The 20,868-nt window shown below is 40.8% G+C and overlaps 1 protein-coding gene across 1 annotated transcript in view; it reads right to left on the reverse strand.

The window, feature by feature from the left end:
- The window catches only part of mboat2a (membrane bound O-acyltransferase domain containing 2a), a 40,269-nt gene extending 24,591 nt beyond the window's left edge, over positions 1–15,678 (reverse strand). The window contains exon 1 of the mRNA XM_034858404.1: positions 15,379–15,678. Within this exon, the coding sequence (XP_034714295.1) occupies positions 15,379–15,462 (84 nt within the window). The 5' untranslated portion in view covers positions 15,463–15,678. The remainder of the gene's footprint in view (positions 1–15,378) is intronic.
- Positions 15,679–20,868: the final 5,190 nt, after the last annotated feature.

Below are 20,868 nucleotides of genomic sequence, written 5' to 3' on the forward strand. Positions count from 1 at the left end.
TTGACCGGCATAAAATCATCATATGTCACTCTGTCCTACCGGTCGCCAGTCAAGGCCAACCACGTGAAAACTGGCCAATTCAGGTAAATTCATTAGAACAACAAAACGCTGTGATATAGTAGACTGACATCAGCCAGTCAGTTGAGAAATCTGCTGTCAGAGTAAACACAACTGTTTCTTTTGCCTGAGCAGCAGTTTTATAATGAGACCACATGCTAGTCGACTTGCTACATTCCACTCACAGATGTGATTTTTACACCTTAAACTATCACCATAGCATCCTGACTGTGAATTTGGTCTGACATGATAATCATGCCTTCCACATAATCTCAAAGACTTTTTTAGGGGATTTTAGCAACCACTGTTGCCTGAAGGGTCCATGCTCTACTTTACAGCAAAGTTGTGGTAATGTTATACTCCACTGCATGAGAAAAACAATATATGAAATCTAAATAGACAATATCATTCTTGATATTCACTAGATTTGTTAAAGGGCAAGGCTAAATGAGTTTCCTGTTAGATTGTCACCAGTGTTGGGATAGTAGTTTACTGAACAAACATTTTGCAATAGACCAGCTCCTGTGCCAGGGTGCGTTGTTTGTTCATTCATTTTACATGCATCTCCTTTTCCATTATTGATTCACTCTAAGGTCAACCTCACCCTGGGGTATAGTGCTCTTTTTGTTTCAGAATGTAAGGCAGAAAATCTGTGCTGGAGAAACATTTATAATAGATTCAAAGAGAGCCACAGAAAAAAAAGAGCCACTATTTTAGTTAGCCTAAACACACTGCAGCAAACCCACTGAAATATGTCACTGGGAAAAACAACTAAATAAACTGGGAGAAGGACTGAATTGGGGGAAAGAAAAACACTGAATAAATTGTAGGTGCAACAGTGGTTCAAACAATTTAACTATGCAATTACTAGTAAACCAAGGCTTTTCAAACAAAAGTTGGTTGAGATTTGGTAACCTGACACTCTCACTTCTAAATAAACTCCATAAGTGTTTCCTTGGCAGAGGACAGAGACCATTATTCCTTTATTTTTACCTGTGTTAACAAACAACACTGGCCCAATATTTACTCCAAAAGCTCAAATAAACCATTCCAAACAGGCTTGTTGAGGACACACCCTTTTAGCTACAAAAGCTCTTTCCTCCTTCCTCTTCAACTCCATCACTTTATCTCAATACCAGACCATAGTGTCTTACAGAGACACAAGAAGGGAGACAGACAAAAGCCAGATGAGAGATTAACGCCTAAGGGCAAAAAGCTGTCGGGCAGTTCCTCCTGGCAGCTTTGCCACAGGGCTCAGCTCAGCTTCAGGAAGCTACATTAGAGACTGACACACATACTGGAAGAGTGAAAGAAGGTGAAGGGGGGGGAGGAAGTCATTGTGGAGGCTGTGGAAGACAGAGATAAGACAAGCTCATTGTGAAGTGAAATACAGTGTGTGTGTGTGTGTGTGTGTGTGTGTGTGTGTGTGTGTGTGTGTGTAAGTTTGCGGGATGGTAACATGAAGGCTTTCAGGGATAGAGCAGTGCTCATGTTCATGTTCTTCTGACACCACTCTTCTGTTTTTTCTTTTCATTTTTTTGTTTATCCTTTTGACTTTCACTTCCCATTGTTTTCTTCTATACGTTAGTCCAGCAAAGTAAGTGCTGCTACCACAAAGTTTAAAGAGGACTTCATATCTCGTGATAAAATCTAACTTATAAGCTAAAGATGTCATGCTGTAGTGCAGCATCAGCCAGGTTGTGAAGAAAGGAAGGAGTGATGGCACAGTAGGGAACCGATGGATGACCTGACAAGTCATGTTTCTTCTGGCAGGGTTTTTCTTACATAAAAGAAAACTTCGACGCCCCCCCAAAGAGGTTTTAGCCGGCGCCAAAAGGGAAATGACTAGCACCGAAGCGTCTGATTTTCAGCAGCCAGCCTCTCATCCACAGCCATATTATATTCTGTATATATTACCCACGTGGCTGCTGCTGACTTGACTGGATCTGAATGCTCCGCTGTATAGCGCTAACAGGATCTTTGCTAGCCGAGTCAGGCTGTATCGGACTCTCCCAGTGATCATGTTGCCCCGGGAGACCAACGGCACAGCGAGAAGCTGCTTCCGACAGGCGCGGAGCCGCTTACGCCGGAGCCGGAACAGTTTCAATAACCGGTTAAAAATGTACAAAATCCAAATAGAAAACATTAAACACATTTTTGTATTTGTTCCTATATTGTTTTATTGTACAAATTAGCTACAACAGTAACAGCAGTTATCTTATGTAAGTCACTCCTACATGTTTCAACTGAGGAGCGAAACGTGCCATAAAAGTTACCATAAAGCCCTGTTCATATTAATTAAACCAACTTGACTTTGGGGTCAATGTAGTCAGATCAGGACCTGCGTCCATGATGCGAAAGCCCCCTTACTGCATTATATTTTTAGATTTTGAATTGTTAGCTGCCAACTGAATATTGGGGTTTCCATAAATAAAAGACAATTTCACCTTAGATTGGTGCTTAAAAATGGGTCAGAATGCAGGAAATTAAGTCTTAAGAAAGTTTCCTGGGGGACGACCCCCCACTAAAGGCCCATTCTGAGTCTGGAAAACCCCTGTCTGGGCATAGCTTCCTCTTTTCTTTTCTATAAAAACAGGACTACGAATCTACGATCAGGCTCTGTGAGGGTGTACGTAGGCACAGCCGTGCTTTGATCAAAATTCTAACGTCAGCATGTTTGGTGGCGGGGGGGGGGGGGGGGGGGGGGGGGGGGGGGGGGGGGGGGGGGGGGGGGGGGGGGGGGGGGGACGCAAAAAAAACTGCAGCGGGCCTGCGGTGAAAACGCAACCCTCTGTCCCGCAGCAATGGTCAATTATGTAACAGGCAATCAGACTTGTTGGTCGGTTTTGAGGCGGTGTGAGAGTCCCGTACAGTAAACAGGAAACCTCACGGCCTCTATTGCTGCAACAAGAAAGTTTTTAAAACAGCCCTGAACTGCCCAGATGTTTGTGGTACAGCTGAATGTTTCCCGAACAACAAAGCAAATGAAGCTGCCTTCAAGTGCGGTTGGAAAAGCAGAGATCTATAAACAAGGTAATACAGGAATATAAAGACTACTTGTGCTACATTGGGGGGTTAAAGAACACAACAGAAGGTCACACAAACAGGCCATTTCATTGACACTCATACCGCCGCACAACCCTGTAGGAAACTGAAAATCGCTGTTTCCCTGTCTGAACGCAGCCTTAGCATGCCAACATTTGCTAATTAGCAGGCTGACATTTGCAAATCAGCACTAAATACAAAGTAGAGCTACAAATGAAGATAATGTCATTAGCTTTGCAGTTATTTGCAACCAAAGTATTTTGCAAAATAAAATGTAGATCCCATTGGCGCTAAATAAAAATTAAACGCATATCCTTGAGAGACTTTAAATATCTGAAGCAAATTTCACCGCAATGATGATAATGATAATCCATCGAGCTATTACACTGATTAAAAGGAAAACCTTTGACATGCTGGTGGCACTAGATGAAAATTTATGGGAAAATCCATGGCAATCCATCCAATAGTTATTGAGTTATTTCAGTCTGGACCATAGCGGTGGTACAACGGACCAGCAGAACGACAAAGTGGCTTTATATTAACAACATTGAAGGGCTTTACAAACGTATTATTGTTTTGAAGTGTTTGTGTGGAAATCTATGTAAGGCCTATCAAAAAAAAAAAAAAAAATGTTAATCCAATAGTCTAAAAAGAGTCAAACACATTTTAGGATCCCCATCTAATCAGACTAACTTGCCTACTGACACTTTCTAGCCTTTATAAATCTGTGTGAGTCTGTCTATGATCAGAGGCCTGGAGAAAATCCAGTGCATGAGGTTTCCATGTAGCATTAAGACATCTGAATAAAACTAGCTCGTGGAGTCTGACCTGCTCTCTGTAGATGCAGGACACCTTTGCCATGGGAGAGTTTTTTGCTTGGGTAAAGAATTCCATTCCTTCAATGAGCGCACACTAGGGTAATATTACTTTTAAATTACAGTACTCCTCTCCCGGTGCATAGTTCATGTTTAACACCCAGCAAAAATAGTTTTTTTTTTTTTGCAAAGAGTAGTATGAGGCTTCCTATACAACCCTGACTCGCAACTGACGGGTGGGTGGTTGCCTGTCTGTGCAAGTGTCCCTGCATCTGTTTGCAAAGTGGAAGACACATTTAGATGGTCATTAGCATAAAACCCATTTTTCCATGTCATTAAGTCACACACCCCTCGCCCCCCCCCCCCCCCCCCCCCCCCCCCCCCCCCCCCCCCTCCCTCCCCGCACAGCCCATGTGACGCTACAGTCCTGTTCTACACAGTCTCATTTCATTTGCATCAGCTGTGAGCCACAATGACTCATGTAGAGCTCATGAGGGGGGGGGACTCAAAGCCTAAAGTTAAACTCAACTCTGTAGTCTAGGCAAAAAGTGGCTATATAAATTACACATTTGCACAAAACTCAAGGAGGCTTTTAAGAAAGTTTTGGCAAATATTTGTCTTGCCAACCCTTATTTGTCGTTGACCCATTCACGCAGATGCAGCCAGTGATTTACAATTGCAAATATGTGGTGTTGTGTTGATGCTAGAATTAATGAGAAACATGCCAAACAGATAGGAGCAGCACAAAGGAAGCACTCATTGATGCAGAACCGCACACACGTGGAGAGTCAAAGCCTGCAGTGTGGCGCTTTCCTCTCTCAGCTGATCCACGGATCCCAGTCAGGTTCCATGGTCACGACGGCTATTAAAAGCCAAACAATCAGCCATTCCCCGCAAGGTAGCCGGCAGTACTTGGCCAGAACAAGTGTCTACTTTCTTAAAACACATGATCCTCACTCAAGCTGCAAGCAAAGATTCCAGGGCTGCTTCTGATCAGAGACACCATCTGTGCTCTGAGCAGTCATCCTGGTGCCCAATGGGAAAGTGTAAAGATGAAATAATGTTATCACAGCTGGATGCATTTACACAGTGATGAGTGGCTTGATCCACTCAGGCATTTGTACTAAACAGTATGTTACCATGTCAGTGACAAAACAAATGCAGAGCAACAGAAGGGAAGAAAGAATATTGTTTAGACTCTATAGGGTGTCTGAACAACAATGCTGGATTATGTGTTAAAAGTAAGGCGCATATTTAGGAAATGCTACGTGGCAAACCAAAGATCACATCTAAGTCATCACTTTTTAGCCCAAACATCCCTTCCAAAGTTCACTTCAACTCATGACCAAAATAAAGTGTAAACCCCCATTGCATCCACAGTGTTTAAATTCAACAGAACCTGACTCAAGTCCCAAATCATTAGATACTACACTATACAAAAGGGTCCTGTGTGGGCATTGCAGACTCAGGGTGCCAACCATGTCTGTGTACCCTTGGGTGCCGTCTCTCTAGGCTCCTTATTTCTTTTCTACGGTCCTTTTTTCATTTCTCAACAAGCTTTGTTTACCACCACTTACCCCTTTTGATGCATGCAACTCCTTGCAAACTCATAATTACAGAGGCAGATGAATAGAGGGAAATATTTTTAAGAAATAGTCTGCGGTAGGTACAATTAAAAGATGCAGTCTACTGCTGACTGATTACATCATCTACTAGATATATTCATGCTGCATGTCTCTTGCACAGTGTTGAATAATGTTAAAGTTTAAGCAGGAATGCGTTGTTTAGTAGCCGCTTTTGATATGTAACTCTTAGCCTCCTTAACGCTAGACTCTTAACAATTTGATTTATAATATGAGTTACTTGCACAGAGAGACTTCTACATGTATTCTTAGCAAATTTGGCCAGATTTGGAGCCAACCCAGACTTGCCAGCAGATACTGTTGCTGTTTTCTTGTCTAGTGTAAAAGAGGGTCACTTACGACACCCAGGTAGAAAATATCTACTCATGCAGGTCTTGTGTATCCTGGATTGTGCCCAGCTAGCTTAGTACACTTTATGTTCTATTTAACAAATAAGCATAATTTACATGGGGCCAAAGAAGGGTGAAGACATTACCATGTGGCCATGTCTCATACCCTGCAAATACTTCCCGGCTGTTATTAATCAGTAATATTTAGCAAACAGCTGAACGAATTGTGTCCCTTCTGCAAAGTGCAACATGTCATTATTGTGGCCGTTTGATTTCGCCATGTTAAACATTGGGTATGGGTGGTCTAAAAAGAAGCTGTTGCTTTTTATTTGAGGGACTAAAAATCTATATCTCAACCAGATGTCTATCTACATTTGACTAGAAAAACACACCAAAAATGTAAGCTACTCTGTAACTTTCAATTTAGAAAATGAGTTATATGGGGTACCCTGGGGGTTGGAGGCACACTCTCCCAACAGAAATATAAAGCATCATTAATGAATACTGAGCCCCTTTGAGAACTACGATAGTCCATTCATTTAAATCTTCAAGAGTGGCCTTTTGTTTGCCCAGTAAAGCAGCCCATTACGAGCTTTAACAACTGTCTGTTTGTGACTACTGGTGAAAACTTTCAACTCACGCACACAAAAAGACACATAGTAAGACAAATAGTACAAGATCTGCAGCCCAAGTCCTCAATAATACATACATGCCATATCCCACTATAATCCCTACTTCTGCACCAACTAAAGGTCAGTTGTATTACCAGTGTTACAAATTGTGTTTATCTGCTCATTAGCTCAGTTAGGATCAGTGGCTTAATGACTTTGTAACAACAGATAGTGTAGCAATGAATGGCATTGATTTCAGAGAACAAACTCCCAGCCTTGGCAACTACTACCTAGATGAAAACAGAAAGCAGTCAGTTGCTATGATACAGCCCTGAATATGCAGTAAGTCCTCAATGGTGTGCTAAGAGTGAGGAGACAACCTTTAAGCATCTGATCTGTACAAATGACTTTGCACTCTGGCAAGAATCTGTTGTCAAGTACTTAGTTTGTAAGTGTTGATCTACAGTGGAGCATGCAGACTTTGTAAAGACTATGTAATTCACAGCAAAAAATCCACTCAAAATCCAGTACTCAAAATATCAAAATAATGCTCAAGTATCAGAACAGAACACAGCACAAAAAGCAGGTTTTCTGTCATATTACAAAAGACTGCAAAAGGTTACATAAGCATGTTAAGCAACTGACATTTGCTGGCTGGGTGATTGTTCTATAATGGCACCGTTCGGCTATGTCACTACTGACAGCATTTACTTCCCTAACGACCACTGGAAGATGTTTCATCTAAAGCCGTGTCCCATTTTATGACTGTGATTTACAGTCAAAAAAAGCAGTTAACGACATGGGGGTAACACACTACAACATACACTATGTTTCTCTCTCCCTATTCCATTCTTCACAAGAGATAACGAGTGCAACACAAATACTGAAACAACACCGATACTGAAAGTCATTTGCCTCTTTATTGCGGTCACTTTCTATTAAAAGTAGCAGCCGATATAACTCAGAAACACAGAAGTAGCAGGCACACACACGGGTGATGTAAACTGCTGAAACCTTATTGACTGGACACAATCAGCATGGCATTTTGCAGGGTAAATCCAGACAGCTAGCTATACTATCTGTCCAATCAGAGTTTTCTGTTGCATGACTAAAACAACCTTTTAACATACGTTTTTGGTGGAACACTCATGTGCCGCCCACTTGTCGCCGCCTGTCAGATTTCCCGCGCCCCCCTACCTACCTGCTTACCTCTCATTAAAAATTAGTACTATTCATTTTCTTTTGAAAAAAATGCCAGTTAGGTCACTTTCTATCACTAAAAGGAGGCAACACAAAGGCAATTGAGCCTATGGCCCACTGAAAAATGTATTACACTATTTACATTTTCAATTTTGCAGTTCTTTGTCGTAAGTAAACCACCATGAATTTAAGTTTGAAAGATGGTATACGAGTACACTTACCTTGCATTTTGATCATCTAGCCTAAATGTTAGTGATTATGTTTCACTTAGACTATAGAGATAACTTGTTAAACATTAAATTGAATGGTAGGTAAACCACTTAGAGCCCAAATTATATGGACATTTGTGGCACAAGTGACCAGATTCAAGGGAATCAATGACATGAAGCCCTGAGGAGTAAACATCCTGAATCAATTTGGTATTTAGTGGCCCAACTTTGCAGATGACAGTGCAATTTGTATTTGGGGATGATCAATACTCAGATTGACCATTTATTGGAGCGTAGAGCCACTGAAAAGTAAGGTGACAAAGGTTTGGTGAATGTGTCAGAGTCTCTGTTCCTGTTAGGGACAATAAGCCGAACGCCCTTACTCACTTACCTCAATGGAATTACTAGTAACAGTGCAAAGTCTCACTGATAAATATTCATGTCCTCTCATTTGTATTCTATGCATCTCCTTCATCTCATTGGACTCCTGGCCAAGCAGTAAATTACCCAGATAGTAGCAGCTGTTTCACTTAAGAGTTTCGTAAAGTCCGCGGTTGGCATCCTATTGACTTGCATTCATTTTGGCGTCACTTTGACAGCAAATAACTTTACATCTGAAGCATTTAAACACTCTGTTTGTCCATTGTTTATTTCTGAAGAAACACGACAATTTATAAAAGGCTCTAGCGTTTTTGTAAAAATATGGTAACGATTGTGTCATAACCACACAACTTACTATTGCACAGTAGAGGAATTATAGAACAGGAGAAGCTTGCAGGCAGTTTTGACTTACATTAGCTGTTTAGGTTTAATTACAAATGTTAACTAGCATTTTAGTGCTATAAATATATATATATATATATATATATATAGAGATATAATAGCTACCAACATTTCAGACTGTAAAATGCCTACTACCACAACTATCAAAGTAAGAATCTGAATTGTGATGGTCATATCTTACCCAAAGACAAATTTTCAACATTGCTTGCTTGTTAGCATTCACCTACAATCTACAAGATGTGTCTAATTAGGTATGTCTAATTGCTTGGCCTGTAATTTGAAGCTGTAATGTTCTCTGTACCAACCAGACATGCGCTGTGACCAATAACCAAATCCACAAACCCTCATAATATCACAGCATTATCAACGGAACTAAACCAAGCTGAGTCATGTGGCCATCCACTTTCGAGGCAAAGCAGAGGACTTCAAAGCGAAGAGGAATGACAGATGCACAGATTCCCCTGCCTATCTTTACACTAAGAAAGCCCCCGCCTATGTGTTTTGTTCGATCACAAGAGACAATGCACTGCAGAAGATAAAGAACTCAGTACTTTTTCCGCCTAACACAACACAGGCCTCATTTAACATTGTATTGATCTTTTAGTATAATGGCAAGAAAATGATGAATACTATATTCCTGGGTGTGGTTTTTTTGTACAAATGAATAGCTGTTTGTTAAAATTAAAGCTTTCTTGATTTGTTAAAATCTAATGAACCAAACCATAATCAGCCAATACAGAATATTTATCCTTATATACAAGATAAATTATTACACAATACTATTTGTGCTGTATAAACATGTGGATTGGCCTTCTTAAAGATATCACTGACTCTTCTTCTATGATCAATTCTTCTGTTTCCCTGGATTAAATGTCACACACAGACAAGCCTAATTAAAGTCTAAGCTACTCTTATGAAGATTTGCATTGTCTGTAACCCATCACTGTGTTAGCTGTTGTTAACCACCCAGTAGTGTTAACAACAAAACAACAAATATTTCCATATTTCCCAGGAGGAATCACACATGCTTGTTTTGATTCTGTACCATAATAATCATATTAATAATGGCAGGAGACAGAACATTTCATTAGAGAGAGCCAAGGGGAAAGAAATCAATTTAAGGCATAAGATTTCCCGGAGAGGGCCAATTGAAGACAAAGGGGACCAGAGGGCTTCAAATTAAAACCAGCGGTCCCGAGCCAGGGGCTTTGGGGACTCATTCAGCAGCAGGGTACCTCAGAGGGAAGTAAAACTCGGATTCTTTAGGTAAAACTCTCCAAAACCTTATCACTTAAAGTCCACTCATTGAAGGAAACTATTAACATTAATGCTAATGAGATATGTATTCTGATTGTCTTACTAAGATTCAGAGATGTCAGCATCATTTGTACAATAACAGCCGGTCATCACTAGATTTTTCACTATTAATTTCAAACTTCAGTTCACTCATTTTAACCTATCCATTCGGTGTGTTACAGTTAGACGCATAGATATAAAACATCTTTGGTTATCCCTAACCCATTGGTTAAGTCATCTACGGTTAGACATGTGTCACTGATGGCAGGGACTTGTCAGTGGATAAAAGAAAAGCTGGGGGGTCAAACCCTTGGCACTGTGTGGGCTCCAGCACAATAGCCTGGCAGAAAATACAACAGCAACAACAAAAGCGGGCTTGTTATTGTGATAAAATACATGGCCGTTGACTGTGACAAACTGCAATCCCATATGTCACATTTAACAGAAGACCGATTGTACAGCTGTGAAGCGAGCCTTTTGTGACCACAGGACACACAGCAGCACCGCCTGTACAATGTGACCTAATGCCAAGACTGCATCTTGGTATCAGACATTGTTGGAACAATGAAATGATATATGAGCTATAACCCCCGCATGCCAACTGCATATCCCTCGATAGAAACATTCAAGTTCTGCTGTTCTGAGATAAAATAGCAAAGCTGAAAATTATATTTATTTCTTTGTCATTTAATAGTGCAACACAATTGAGAGCAATGTGCCAGCCACTGGACATAATTTCTCAGTGAGGTAGAAGTGCATTTGTCAAGTATAGCCAGTTTACGGTAGCACCACACTCTTGTCAACAATAATCAGGATGTGTTTACTGTCATGGCTGACACTACGAACAGCACATCATCCAAAAGCTCTACTGATCCAAATAGTAAATCTTTACCATTTATAATTATTATGCCAAAGAAATAACCCTGAGGACAAAGAAACCAGACTTTTTAAGAGTTAAACCACATCATTAATGTCAGCTTATGAGGTTTAGATGGTCTAACAAACACAACACAATGCAAGTGGAAATTTCCACACTGCCATGCTCCAATGAGACATCCTGTACTGCTGTCACCTTGCTAGATGCAAGCTTCCATAAAGCCAAACCACGTTTACCTAGAGCCTTCAATACATAACACAAAAGATACAGTACACCATCTTATTTGACAATTTGGAAAGGCATTCATCAGTCACTCAATGACAATGAAGAGCTGCACAAACAAACAGCAAGTTGTTATGGTTCATTGAATACGTGTGAAAAGGCCAGTGGAGGGATTCATCAGCAGCCCAGCTGCTACATATTGAAATAGCTGCAGCTGCGGCAGGACTTCTCAGCTGGTGCTGAAACCTAACAAAATATGAAAGTCTCAGAGGAAGTAAACATCTTAAGATCAATCAATTGTAAATAAATAGCCAAATGCCAATGTTTCAGTTGAGTAGAAAACTTTCCGCTTAATCAAATAAGTACCCACATTTCTGGCACAACTGATGTCAGCATGAAAAGCATACCAGTATGATATTAACATGCATCATCCACACCAAAAGCAAAAGGTTGCACCCGATTGGACCTGATTAAGTCAAATGGCCAGCTCTAGTCCTGAAGGGATTTACATTAAAAAAAAAAAGTCTTTGTGTGCCATGTGGTGATCTTAAATATAACTAAACTTGTCTTAATATAGTTATCTTTTGAGAGGCATATACAGTTGTATAGCAGTAGCCAAACAAGTAGATGTTTAAAGCAAAGGGTGGGAGGGAGGCCAGATGAGATGCAGTAAAATGTCAACGATTTTCTTGATGAACACTGTCAGGTCAATGTCTTCAAGGCTATGAGCAGCACTTTATAATGTACATGGCCTTCACTCCACAAGGTTTACCACAAGCAGAACAACAGCTTAATACAACCAAAGAAGGGTTAGACACAGTTTGGGATCAAGATGTGTAATTTGAGCCTATCCATCCAATGTTTAATACCATAACCCCTGAACCACCAGTGTGGGTGCACAAAATGCAGGAGGACTTAGTCAAAGTAGTAACAGCATGTTACTGAGAGGGGACAGGCTCTATTTGTTACAGAAAAAGAAAGAAAGAGAGATAAGAAGAGAGGAGAAGCACAGTGTCAGTTCAAATTTCACAACTCCCATTATAGCTCTGACACAGGCCGGTGCCCAGGCTTGTCTCCCCATGAGATACATAGAGTCCTAACAACATACAGTGAGCTACCACACTACAGCAGCTTCATAAAAATGAGTGTCAATGTCCGTGGGCCACACAGATCATACTGTATCTGATTGGCTGTATTGATTTTTTGCGGTGTTGACAGCGGCCCTGGCACAGGAGGGCACCCAGTTGGCCCGAAGCTAAAAAACCACATTTTCACAAGGGTGACACCTGTCCAACAAAGCAGTCAGATTCTAGACTATTTGTAACATTTGTGCAATGTCACTCAGCCAGGACTTATTTAAAATAGAGAAACAACTAAGCTTAGCCAAGAATAAATCAATATGAATGTTTCAATAAACAAATACATGGCACATTGGGTGACTTCTCATCTTATGAATTGCAATTAATTGACTTCTTCAAACTACCGGGCTATCGCACTAAAGTAAAAGGCATGTCTAGACAGAAAATAAGCTTTAGAATTGATATTCTATCGAGATCAAGATACAAGATTAGATATCATGTTAGATTTCATTGTATCAATGTCATAATATTGTGTGTGTATATATATATATATATATATATATATATATATATATATATATATATATAAATAAATGTTGTCTTTTCCTGGTTTTAAAGGCTAAATTACTGTAAAGTTATGTCATTTTCCAGACTGTTGTAACTGTTCTATTATTTGCCTTTACCCACTTAGTCATTGTATCCACATTAATGATGATTATCAAAAATCTCATTGTGTAAATATTTTGCGAAAACACCAGTAGTCAACACTACAGTATTGACATCAAGGTGTTTGGTCCAATTTATTGTAATTTTTGATTTTCTCCATATTGCCCAGCTCTACTTTAGAACGTGCAAAAACGATTGTTCATTATTAACAGTTTGGGTTATGATCCCAGGGTAAAGAAAAGGATCCCAATTGGCAATGTAGTAAATGAATAAACTGTAGCAATCATGTTAATGTAAAACTATGTTGTAGCATTGTTGTATGTATAATGCTAATGCTGTTTTCTGTTATGTTGAGTTAAAAATTAGCTTTCTCTGTTACAAATTACATAATATTAATGATTGTAATACTTATAAGTATTTATTGTAATAATAAATAACAACAAAGTAGAGGACACTGTGAGGTTCCATTAATGTATACTCATTGTTTGACTTATTCGAAGCACAGTAATGAATGCACTTAAACTTTTCTTCTAAGTTTAGAGAATGAGTTCATGATGCAGAGAGATCACTTTAAAAGGTTAAAAGGTCTCTCAGCAAGATTCCTCAACCAAGCTGGAGAGAGTCATAATCCAACACTTCAGTCTGCACAAGCAGGAAGTAAGGAAAATGAAAGATGGTTGCCTATGTCTGCTGTTTGATCCACAACAAGACAAGTAGTTAAGAGGGTAGTCACATTGTGTACTTGTGAGCTTTTAAAGGGGCCAAGTTTACATGAGCACACAGTTCATTGGCAAATGAACAAGATTTTTCCACATTATATTCAAAATCATTTTATCTAAAAGTGGTGGCCACACTTGTTAACCACCAGCACTTTTTTTTAAATGATTTGAAAGATGCACAGAGTGGAGAACACAAACATATGTACAACAAGGCTTTACTGAGTTCCAGTGTGGAGAGAAGAGTGAGTCGTCAGGCTTGCATTAGAGTGCTTGGCCGGAGCAGGAAAGAGACTCATCTGTATGTGACCTCATGCTGATAAGGAAAGCGTAAGATAAATAAGGGATTCTGCCGCTGATGACACTGGGCAAAATGGCACAGCAAAACATTACCGGCATAAGAAGAATCCAAAATAAGTCCATTTGAGAGGAAAAATCTATCCTTGCGCTATACAAGAAAGTGTTACTCATGCTGATGGTGCAAATGAAGGGACATGACAGTGGATTCCTGGTGTTCACACTGGTAAACTTGAGTTTCATTCCAGAAAATGTACTTTTAGTGCAAGAGATCGTCTGATGTTCTTACAACAAAAACAATATTTGCTACTATGTGGGTAACACATCAGATAACTTAGAGGGACATTTAAGAATGCACCACATTAAAAAAACAATGAAAATTGCAATGTAATTGGAGGACACCCCTACAGTTAATATGGGATATCTTTAAATTAAACAAGCCAAAGTGGAACTTAAAATTTGTGTTTTTCCACAGGAGCCTTTCTTAATAAACTCTGATCCATGCTGACTTGACTGTATGCTTTCACACACCACCACAGGCTCTGGTAAGTTCTGTAATCACTGCTATGGAAATGTACTTTGCATTTGCATGTGAGATTGTGTAGGTGTGGTGCCTGTGAATGTGAAAATGATACTGTATTTGCAATGCAAACCTTTTCAGACATTTGCAAAGCGTGCCACTTCAGAAAATGATCACTAGCTAACTAGAATCCCATTTTTTCAGGGTAATCTCAACTACAGCGGCTGCCCTGCCCATTCCAGATGAGCAATGGTGACCAGCAAAGTCATCTGTAACCATGAGCCACATGTTTGTTGTTAACTATCGTTTGACCTGTTTTAGGTTTGCAAATGTAAAACTAAACAAGTAGTAACTCCTACAGGATTGGCCTTCTAAAAACAAAGGCTTTGCCTAAAAACAACATATAAACTGCATGTCTTTCTCCAAACAGTGCTTCAGGTGCCTTTGAATTGAATAATGTCATGCCAACTCCAACATGATTTCATGAGCAATTTCACGTTACAGGTTCCTAACATTTTCAATCTTTGGAAACCATTTTACATCAAACTAAATGTTGTTGTCCGTTTTCTTGGCAATGCAAAACTGGTAGAATTTAGCAGATTGGTCATTGCGGCCTACACACTATTCTAGGGCTAACGTTAACTTAAAGTTAATGTTTGGTGAAATTTAACAGTTAATCCAATGAAAGGTAGATCAAAGCCGCTGAGAGGGTCTTCAGAGCCCAGTGTAGGAACCACTGGATTAGGCTTTTGAAAGGGGACTAGCTGATGATAGTGGAAAAAAAAATCAGTTATTTTGTGCACTGGTTTTGAGTAAATCCGCAATGTGACGTTAACACATTTCGTTAAAGGCTAAGCTAACGTTTGGGGGGAAAAAAACAGCCCTGCGCATCACCAGTCTCTGCTAATGTTATGTGCACTTGTGCTAGCTAACTACGATTAATGTGCTGTTTCAAATGTATTATCAAAGTCAGACGGTTCGTGTGTTGACATTTTCTCCATCCTTAAACATACCTGGTCAACAGGGAGATTGATAATTTCGCTGATTGGCTGCAGAAGAGTAGATCCAGTGCATGATGCTGTCGTTTGGGTAGCCATGCTCGGTCGGTGTCCGTAAATCCTTTCTTTCTCCTTCCTCCGGTTCCTTTCACTCCCCTCGGCTGCTGCGTTGATAAATACACTACTGCTGCTGCTGCTGCTGCTGTTGTTGCGACGGGCTGTACGGTTGTCACACACAGCGCACACCCAACAAAGAGTAGGCTACAAAACCACGACAAGATAGTCACTGCTCGACCACTTTCTCTTCGGTCTAACGTCGTATCGTTAAATAGGAGTCGTCCAGAGTGGCGGTTTTTGTTTTTGTTATCGCTGTAGCACATATATTTGGTTTAAATCAGCGTAAGCGGGGGTGTTTAGGTAGCTGCCTACTCTACTGGCAATAACATGTTAACATATACTCAATTTTTTGTGTTAAAGCGTTCATGTTGTGATCATTTGTAGTAGGTAAATGTCTTGTGTCAAAAAGCAATATTTGCGCCGGTTTTTACACGAACAGAGCAGTTTTGCTAACTACAATTTTTGGTCTACTCATCCAGTTTAAAACATATTTTTACGCTACCCATGACCGGACCATGGCTACTATGATAGTAGAGTAGGCCCAAGACAAGAACTATCTTAATAGAAGAGTCTATGTGACAACAATAGACATGGTGATAATGTGGGTGGAGAGATGGCGGACCAGCCCTCCCTTATTATAACCATATATTTTGACCTATCGTGTGGAGACAGTGAATCTATCAGCCAATACCACTTTGTAAATGGATAAAGGGGTCTTGATTTACAGTCTTCAAGGCAAATTGAAACTGAATCGTGGGGACTGTCGTCACTCCCCACCCTTTGCCCCGCCCCTCTCACATTTATAGCATTGCACACATGAAGGACAAAAGTGTGATGTAAGGGGGCATTTGGCAGGCTTCATTTGTGGAAATGACTACAATGAGGCCAGTGATGGTTTTTCACACACACACACACACACACACACACACACACACACACACACACACACACACACACACACACACACACACATTTTGACAGTGTGCTAACATTTAACAATCTAGACATGGACATACTGTAGCCTATCAGTTTTTTTTAATAAATGTATTTTGTCAATAGATCATAGGACCCAGATGTTTTCCGTTTCACATGTCAATTTACATGCAACTTGCAAGACAGAGGAAGGAAAATAAACAAAAACATACGGCGGGATGTTACCTTTCCCTGCATACTATTGATTTTACTGCATCATGAAGTTGTTTTGAGGAAAATGTTATAGTACAAAAAACAATGTTGCAGTGTAAGTAAGTAACGTTAAAATTAAATTGAATGTGTAATTAAAATAATATGGCAAAAGTATGTAACCATAATATAAATTACATTTACCTGTGACCATAAATGCAATTGAAAAAGTAAGTACTTGTAATGGAAAAATGTAAATACAGATAAAGATATACAGAGTGTGTGGAGTGAATGAAAAACAGGAACAGAAACTACAACTTCATCAGGTGGGGCAGGTTTTGTAGAGTCTGACTTTGGTCGGGATGAACGACCTGCGGTACCTCTCCTTCTTACACCGTGGGTGTATCAGTCTGCTGCTGAAGGGGCTCCTCAGGGACCCCACAGTGTTGTGTGGCGGGTGAGAGGTGTTGTCCATGATGGATGTCAGCTTAGCTAACATCCTACTCTCCCTACTTTCTCAATGGGGTTCAGAGGACAATACGGGACAGAGCTCGCTCTCCTGATCAGTCTTTTGAGTCTGCTCCTGTCCCTGTCCGATCTGCCCCCCGTCCAGCAGACCACAGCATAAAGGATGACAGAGGCCACCACAGAGTCATGAAAAGTCCTGAGGAGAGTCCTGCAGACTCCAAAGGACCTGAGTCTCCTCAGCAGATGGAGGTGACTCTGGCCCTTCTTGTAGAGTGCATGGGTGTTGTCAGTCCAGTTCAATTTATTGTTTGGGTGAACACCCAGGAATTTGTAGCTCTCCACTACTTTAATGTCCAATCCCTGGACCTGTGAGAAATGGGATGTTTTCCTCCTAAAGTCTACGATCATCTCCTTTGTCTTGCTGGTGTTTAGCTGAAGCTGGTTGAGCTCACACCAGCTGACAAAGTCCGTGCTAACCGACCTGTATTCTAGATCGTTCCCCTCAGAAACACATCCAACAATGGCATGACAATGGTGTCATCAGAGAACTTCTGGATGTGGCAGTGGGTTGTGTTGTGAGTGAAGTCTGAGGTGAGGTGGGTGAAAAAGAAGGGGGAGAGCACCGTACCCTGAGGTGCACCTGTGCTGCAGTGCACCACGTCAGACACACAGTGATGGAGCCTCACATACTGTGGTCTGTTGGTGAGATAATCAGTAGTCCGTGCAGCCAGGTGTTGGTCCACTCTGGCACTCTCCATCTTCACTCTGAGCAGCATACGTTGGTTGGTGTTAAAAGCACTGGAGAAGTCGATAAACATGACTCTCACAGTGCTCCCGCTGTCCTCCAGGTTAACCAGCGATCTGTGCAGCAGGTAGATCACTGCGTCGTCCACCCCAATCCCAGGCTGGCAAGCAAACTGCAGAGGGTCCAGTTGTGTGCCCACCAGGGGTCGAAGGTGACGTAGGATGATCCTCCCCATGGTCCTCATCAGGTGATAAGTCAAGGCAACAGGCCTGAAGTGGTTTGGCTCCTTGGGGCGCGGCAACTTCTGTACCAGGACCACCACACAGGAGGTTTTCCACAGGGCTGGGACTTTCTCCAGGCTCAGGCTCAGGTTTGATAAACTTCTGATCACACCACAGAGCTGGTCAGCACAGTCCCTGAGGAGACTTGGGCTGATGTCTTGGCAAGGCAAGGGCCTTGATCTTCTTAAGTTGACTTCTCACCTGATCATCTGTTATGGAGAAGGGGGTGGAGAAAGACTGGGGTGTGGGTGTGGGGAGGGGGATTGTGGGAGGTGAGAGTCTCAGAGAGGGGGAGAGGGGGGTGGTGAACTGATAAGCGGGGGGAGGGGGGAGGGGGGAGGGGGGAGGAGCGGGCTGGTGTGCTTATTGTTGTTGAGGGTCGTTGAAGGTGGCAGGCTGAGGAGGGGAGGGGGGAGGGGGAGTAGGCCAGTGGAGGTGTGAAAGAGGGGGCTGGGGGTTGTGAAGAGGGCGAGGAGCCAGAGTCAAATCTGTTAAAAACAGATTCAGCTCATCTGCCCAGTCCTTGTTTCCGCTGGCTTGGTATCTCCCCACACCTTTTCCCTGGCCTGAGACGTTTTGCAGCCCTCTCCAGATGTCCCTGGCGTTGTTCTGTTCCAGACTCTTTTCTAATGTCCTCCCGTAGATGACCTTCCCCCTTCTGATACTGATATGTGTTAACAACTGTCAGAGGGACAAATGCTATGTTTTATTTGAATTTAAAAACACAAGCAATATTCGCCTAAAAGCTGCCTGTCCATGTTTAAACTTGTGTTGTAGACAGATGTTAAGAATAGTATGTGGATTAAATGCCTTGTGAGCAACCCCTCTTCAAATGATTTAGTTTGTGTCAATGATCTATTCTGGCTATTCATCTTTGTACTGATGTATTCTACTCCATAACACAATGTATGCTCTAAGAGTAAATTAATGAATGAATCTGAAAATGAATTTGCTGCAAAGACAGGATAAATAGGGCACTACAGTTTGTTTGGAAAATTAAGCTATTGTGATTAATCAGATAGCTATAGGTTACCTGACTTGTTATGCAATAGCCTCTGGCAGCAGCCTTTTATTTATTCACTGTCTATAAGCACCACCTAATGGTTTAAAGTCTTTTCCCCAAAAAACAATTGTAATATATACAATTTAGTAAATACATATACATATGTTGAATTTCCTTAACAAAACAGGAAACATTTCCATAAAAAAAGGCTTCAAATTTAAGGACATTAAACTGTTTAACTCATTTTTTTAACGATTTTATCTCTGATATGATAGTTAGGTTTTGTTTGAAGAAGGTTTGCAACAAGGAACAGTAGTCAATAGAGGGCAGCACTACCATACCAATGCTAACTCATCTGCTTTCACTTTTGTTCATTTTGGACAGGGAGTTCTTACAACTTCAGAATTTTTCAAAAGTATGTACAATCCTAGAAAGGTAATGCTATAAGGTTTATGAATCAAGACAGAATGTTTTGCACAATGCATTGTGCTATCACCACATCATTGTTGCAAAATGCTTATCATCAGCAAAACATCAATTTAAAAAAAGGTAGATGGATTTGTCATGCGGACACTAACACAAGTAGCATTTGGGTACAAATATACTCAAATTTAATGGGATTTCAAATTATGAAAGGGACAGTGCTAGTGCTAGTGATGCATGTAACTCACCATTTATACAGACAGCTGAGCATACAATCTTTTCCTCAGTTATTTGTAAATAGTTTCTCCCAGGAACATCATCAGGAATTTGTGACCTCTGTACTCTTAAATTTGATTATTACTGAGAACATCAGATCAGTGAGAAGGATGGCACAGTGAAAAAAGGAAAATGTCAAGCATCATATGGATCAGATAAACTACAGATGCACAGATAACCACATTTTGACTTCATGAAATCAAGAAGAAAAAAAGCAGATGTGTTTAAGCACAAAACAGTCATGACCTGTACATGTACATCTGAGCTGGGGGAGGAAGAGTAAAAAAAGGAAGTGAAGGTCCATCTCATAAGAAAATAAAAGCAACTAGATAATCAAATGAGCTAACGTAAACAGCTCAAGCTAGTGACAATAAACAGTATGTGCCCTTGAAATACATCAAATTACATGACTTTATATAATTAAAACCAGTATGCTGAATGAGCATAAACAGGGCCTACATCACTAAGCCTACACTCTCTGATGCACTGTATGTACTACATCTCTACAATCATCATGAATCATTTCTGATGAAAACACAAAAAGAGAAAGAGTATGACTTTAAGTAGGCTACGGAGAGCTTGATTGCATTCATGTCACTTCACTCAACTGTGTTTTTGTCCTTCCTCAACGATATCCAATTAAACCCACAGTCATGAAGCGAGACACTGTTTGTTAAGTTGGCATTGTCATGGCAACCCCATCCCCTTTCTCGTCACCTCTCTCACAGACTGATACTCCACCTAAAGAGCTCAGTTTTAAAGGGGGAGAAACGAGGCGGTGAGAAAGAGCAGGGCAAGACAAAGCCTCCGCTAATCTATTTAAAAGGCTGTAGCAGCATGTGAATGACTGAATGAGTTACTGGAGGTTCCCACTCATACATAATGAATGTGAGACAGCTCATAAGAGTCTACATGTAAATTTCTCCTTCCATTTCTTGTTTTATTCTCTTCCAAAAATACTCTCCATCATAGTGTGACTCACAATTGTTTATAAGCTCCTTTTATAGTCAATAGTTGGGGACACGCAGCATTTCTCTTTACAGATTAGACAGGGAGTGTCTTTCTACCCC

Source organism: Etheostoma cragini, chromosome 20, assembly GCF_013103735.1.
Source record: "Etheostoma cragini isolate CJK2018 chromosome 20, CSU_Ecrag_1.0, whole genome shotgun sequence".
NCBI classification, from domain to species: domain Eukaryota; kingdom Metazoa; phylum Chordata; class Actinopteri; order Perciformes; family Percidae; genus Etheostoma; species Etheostoma cragini.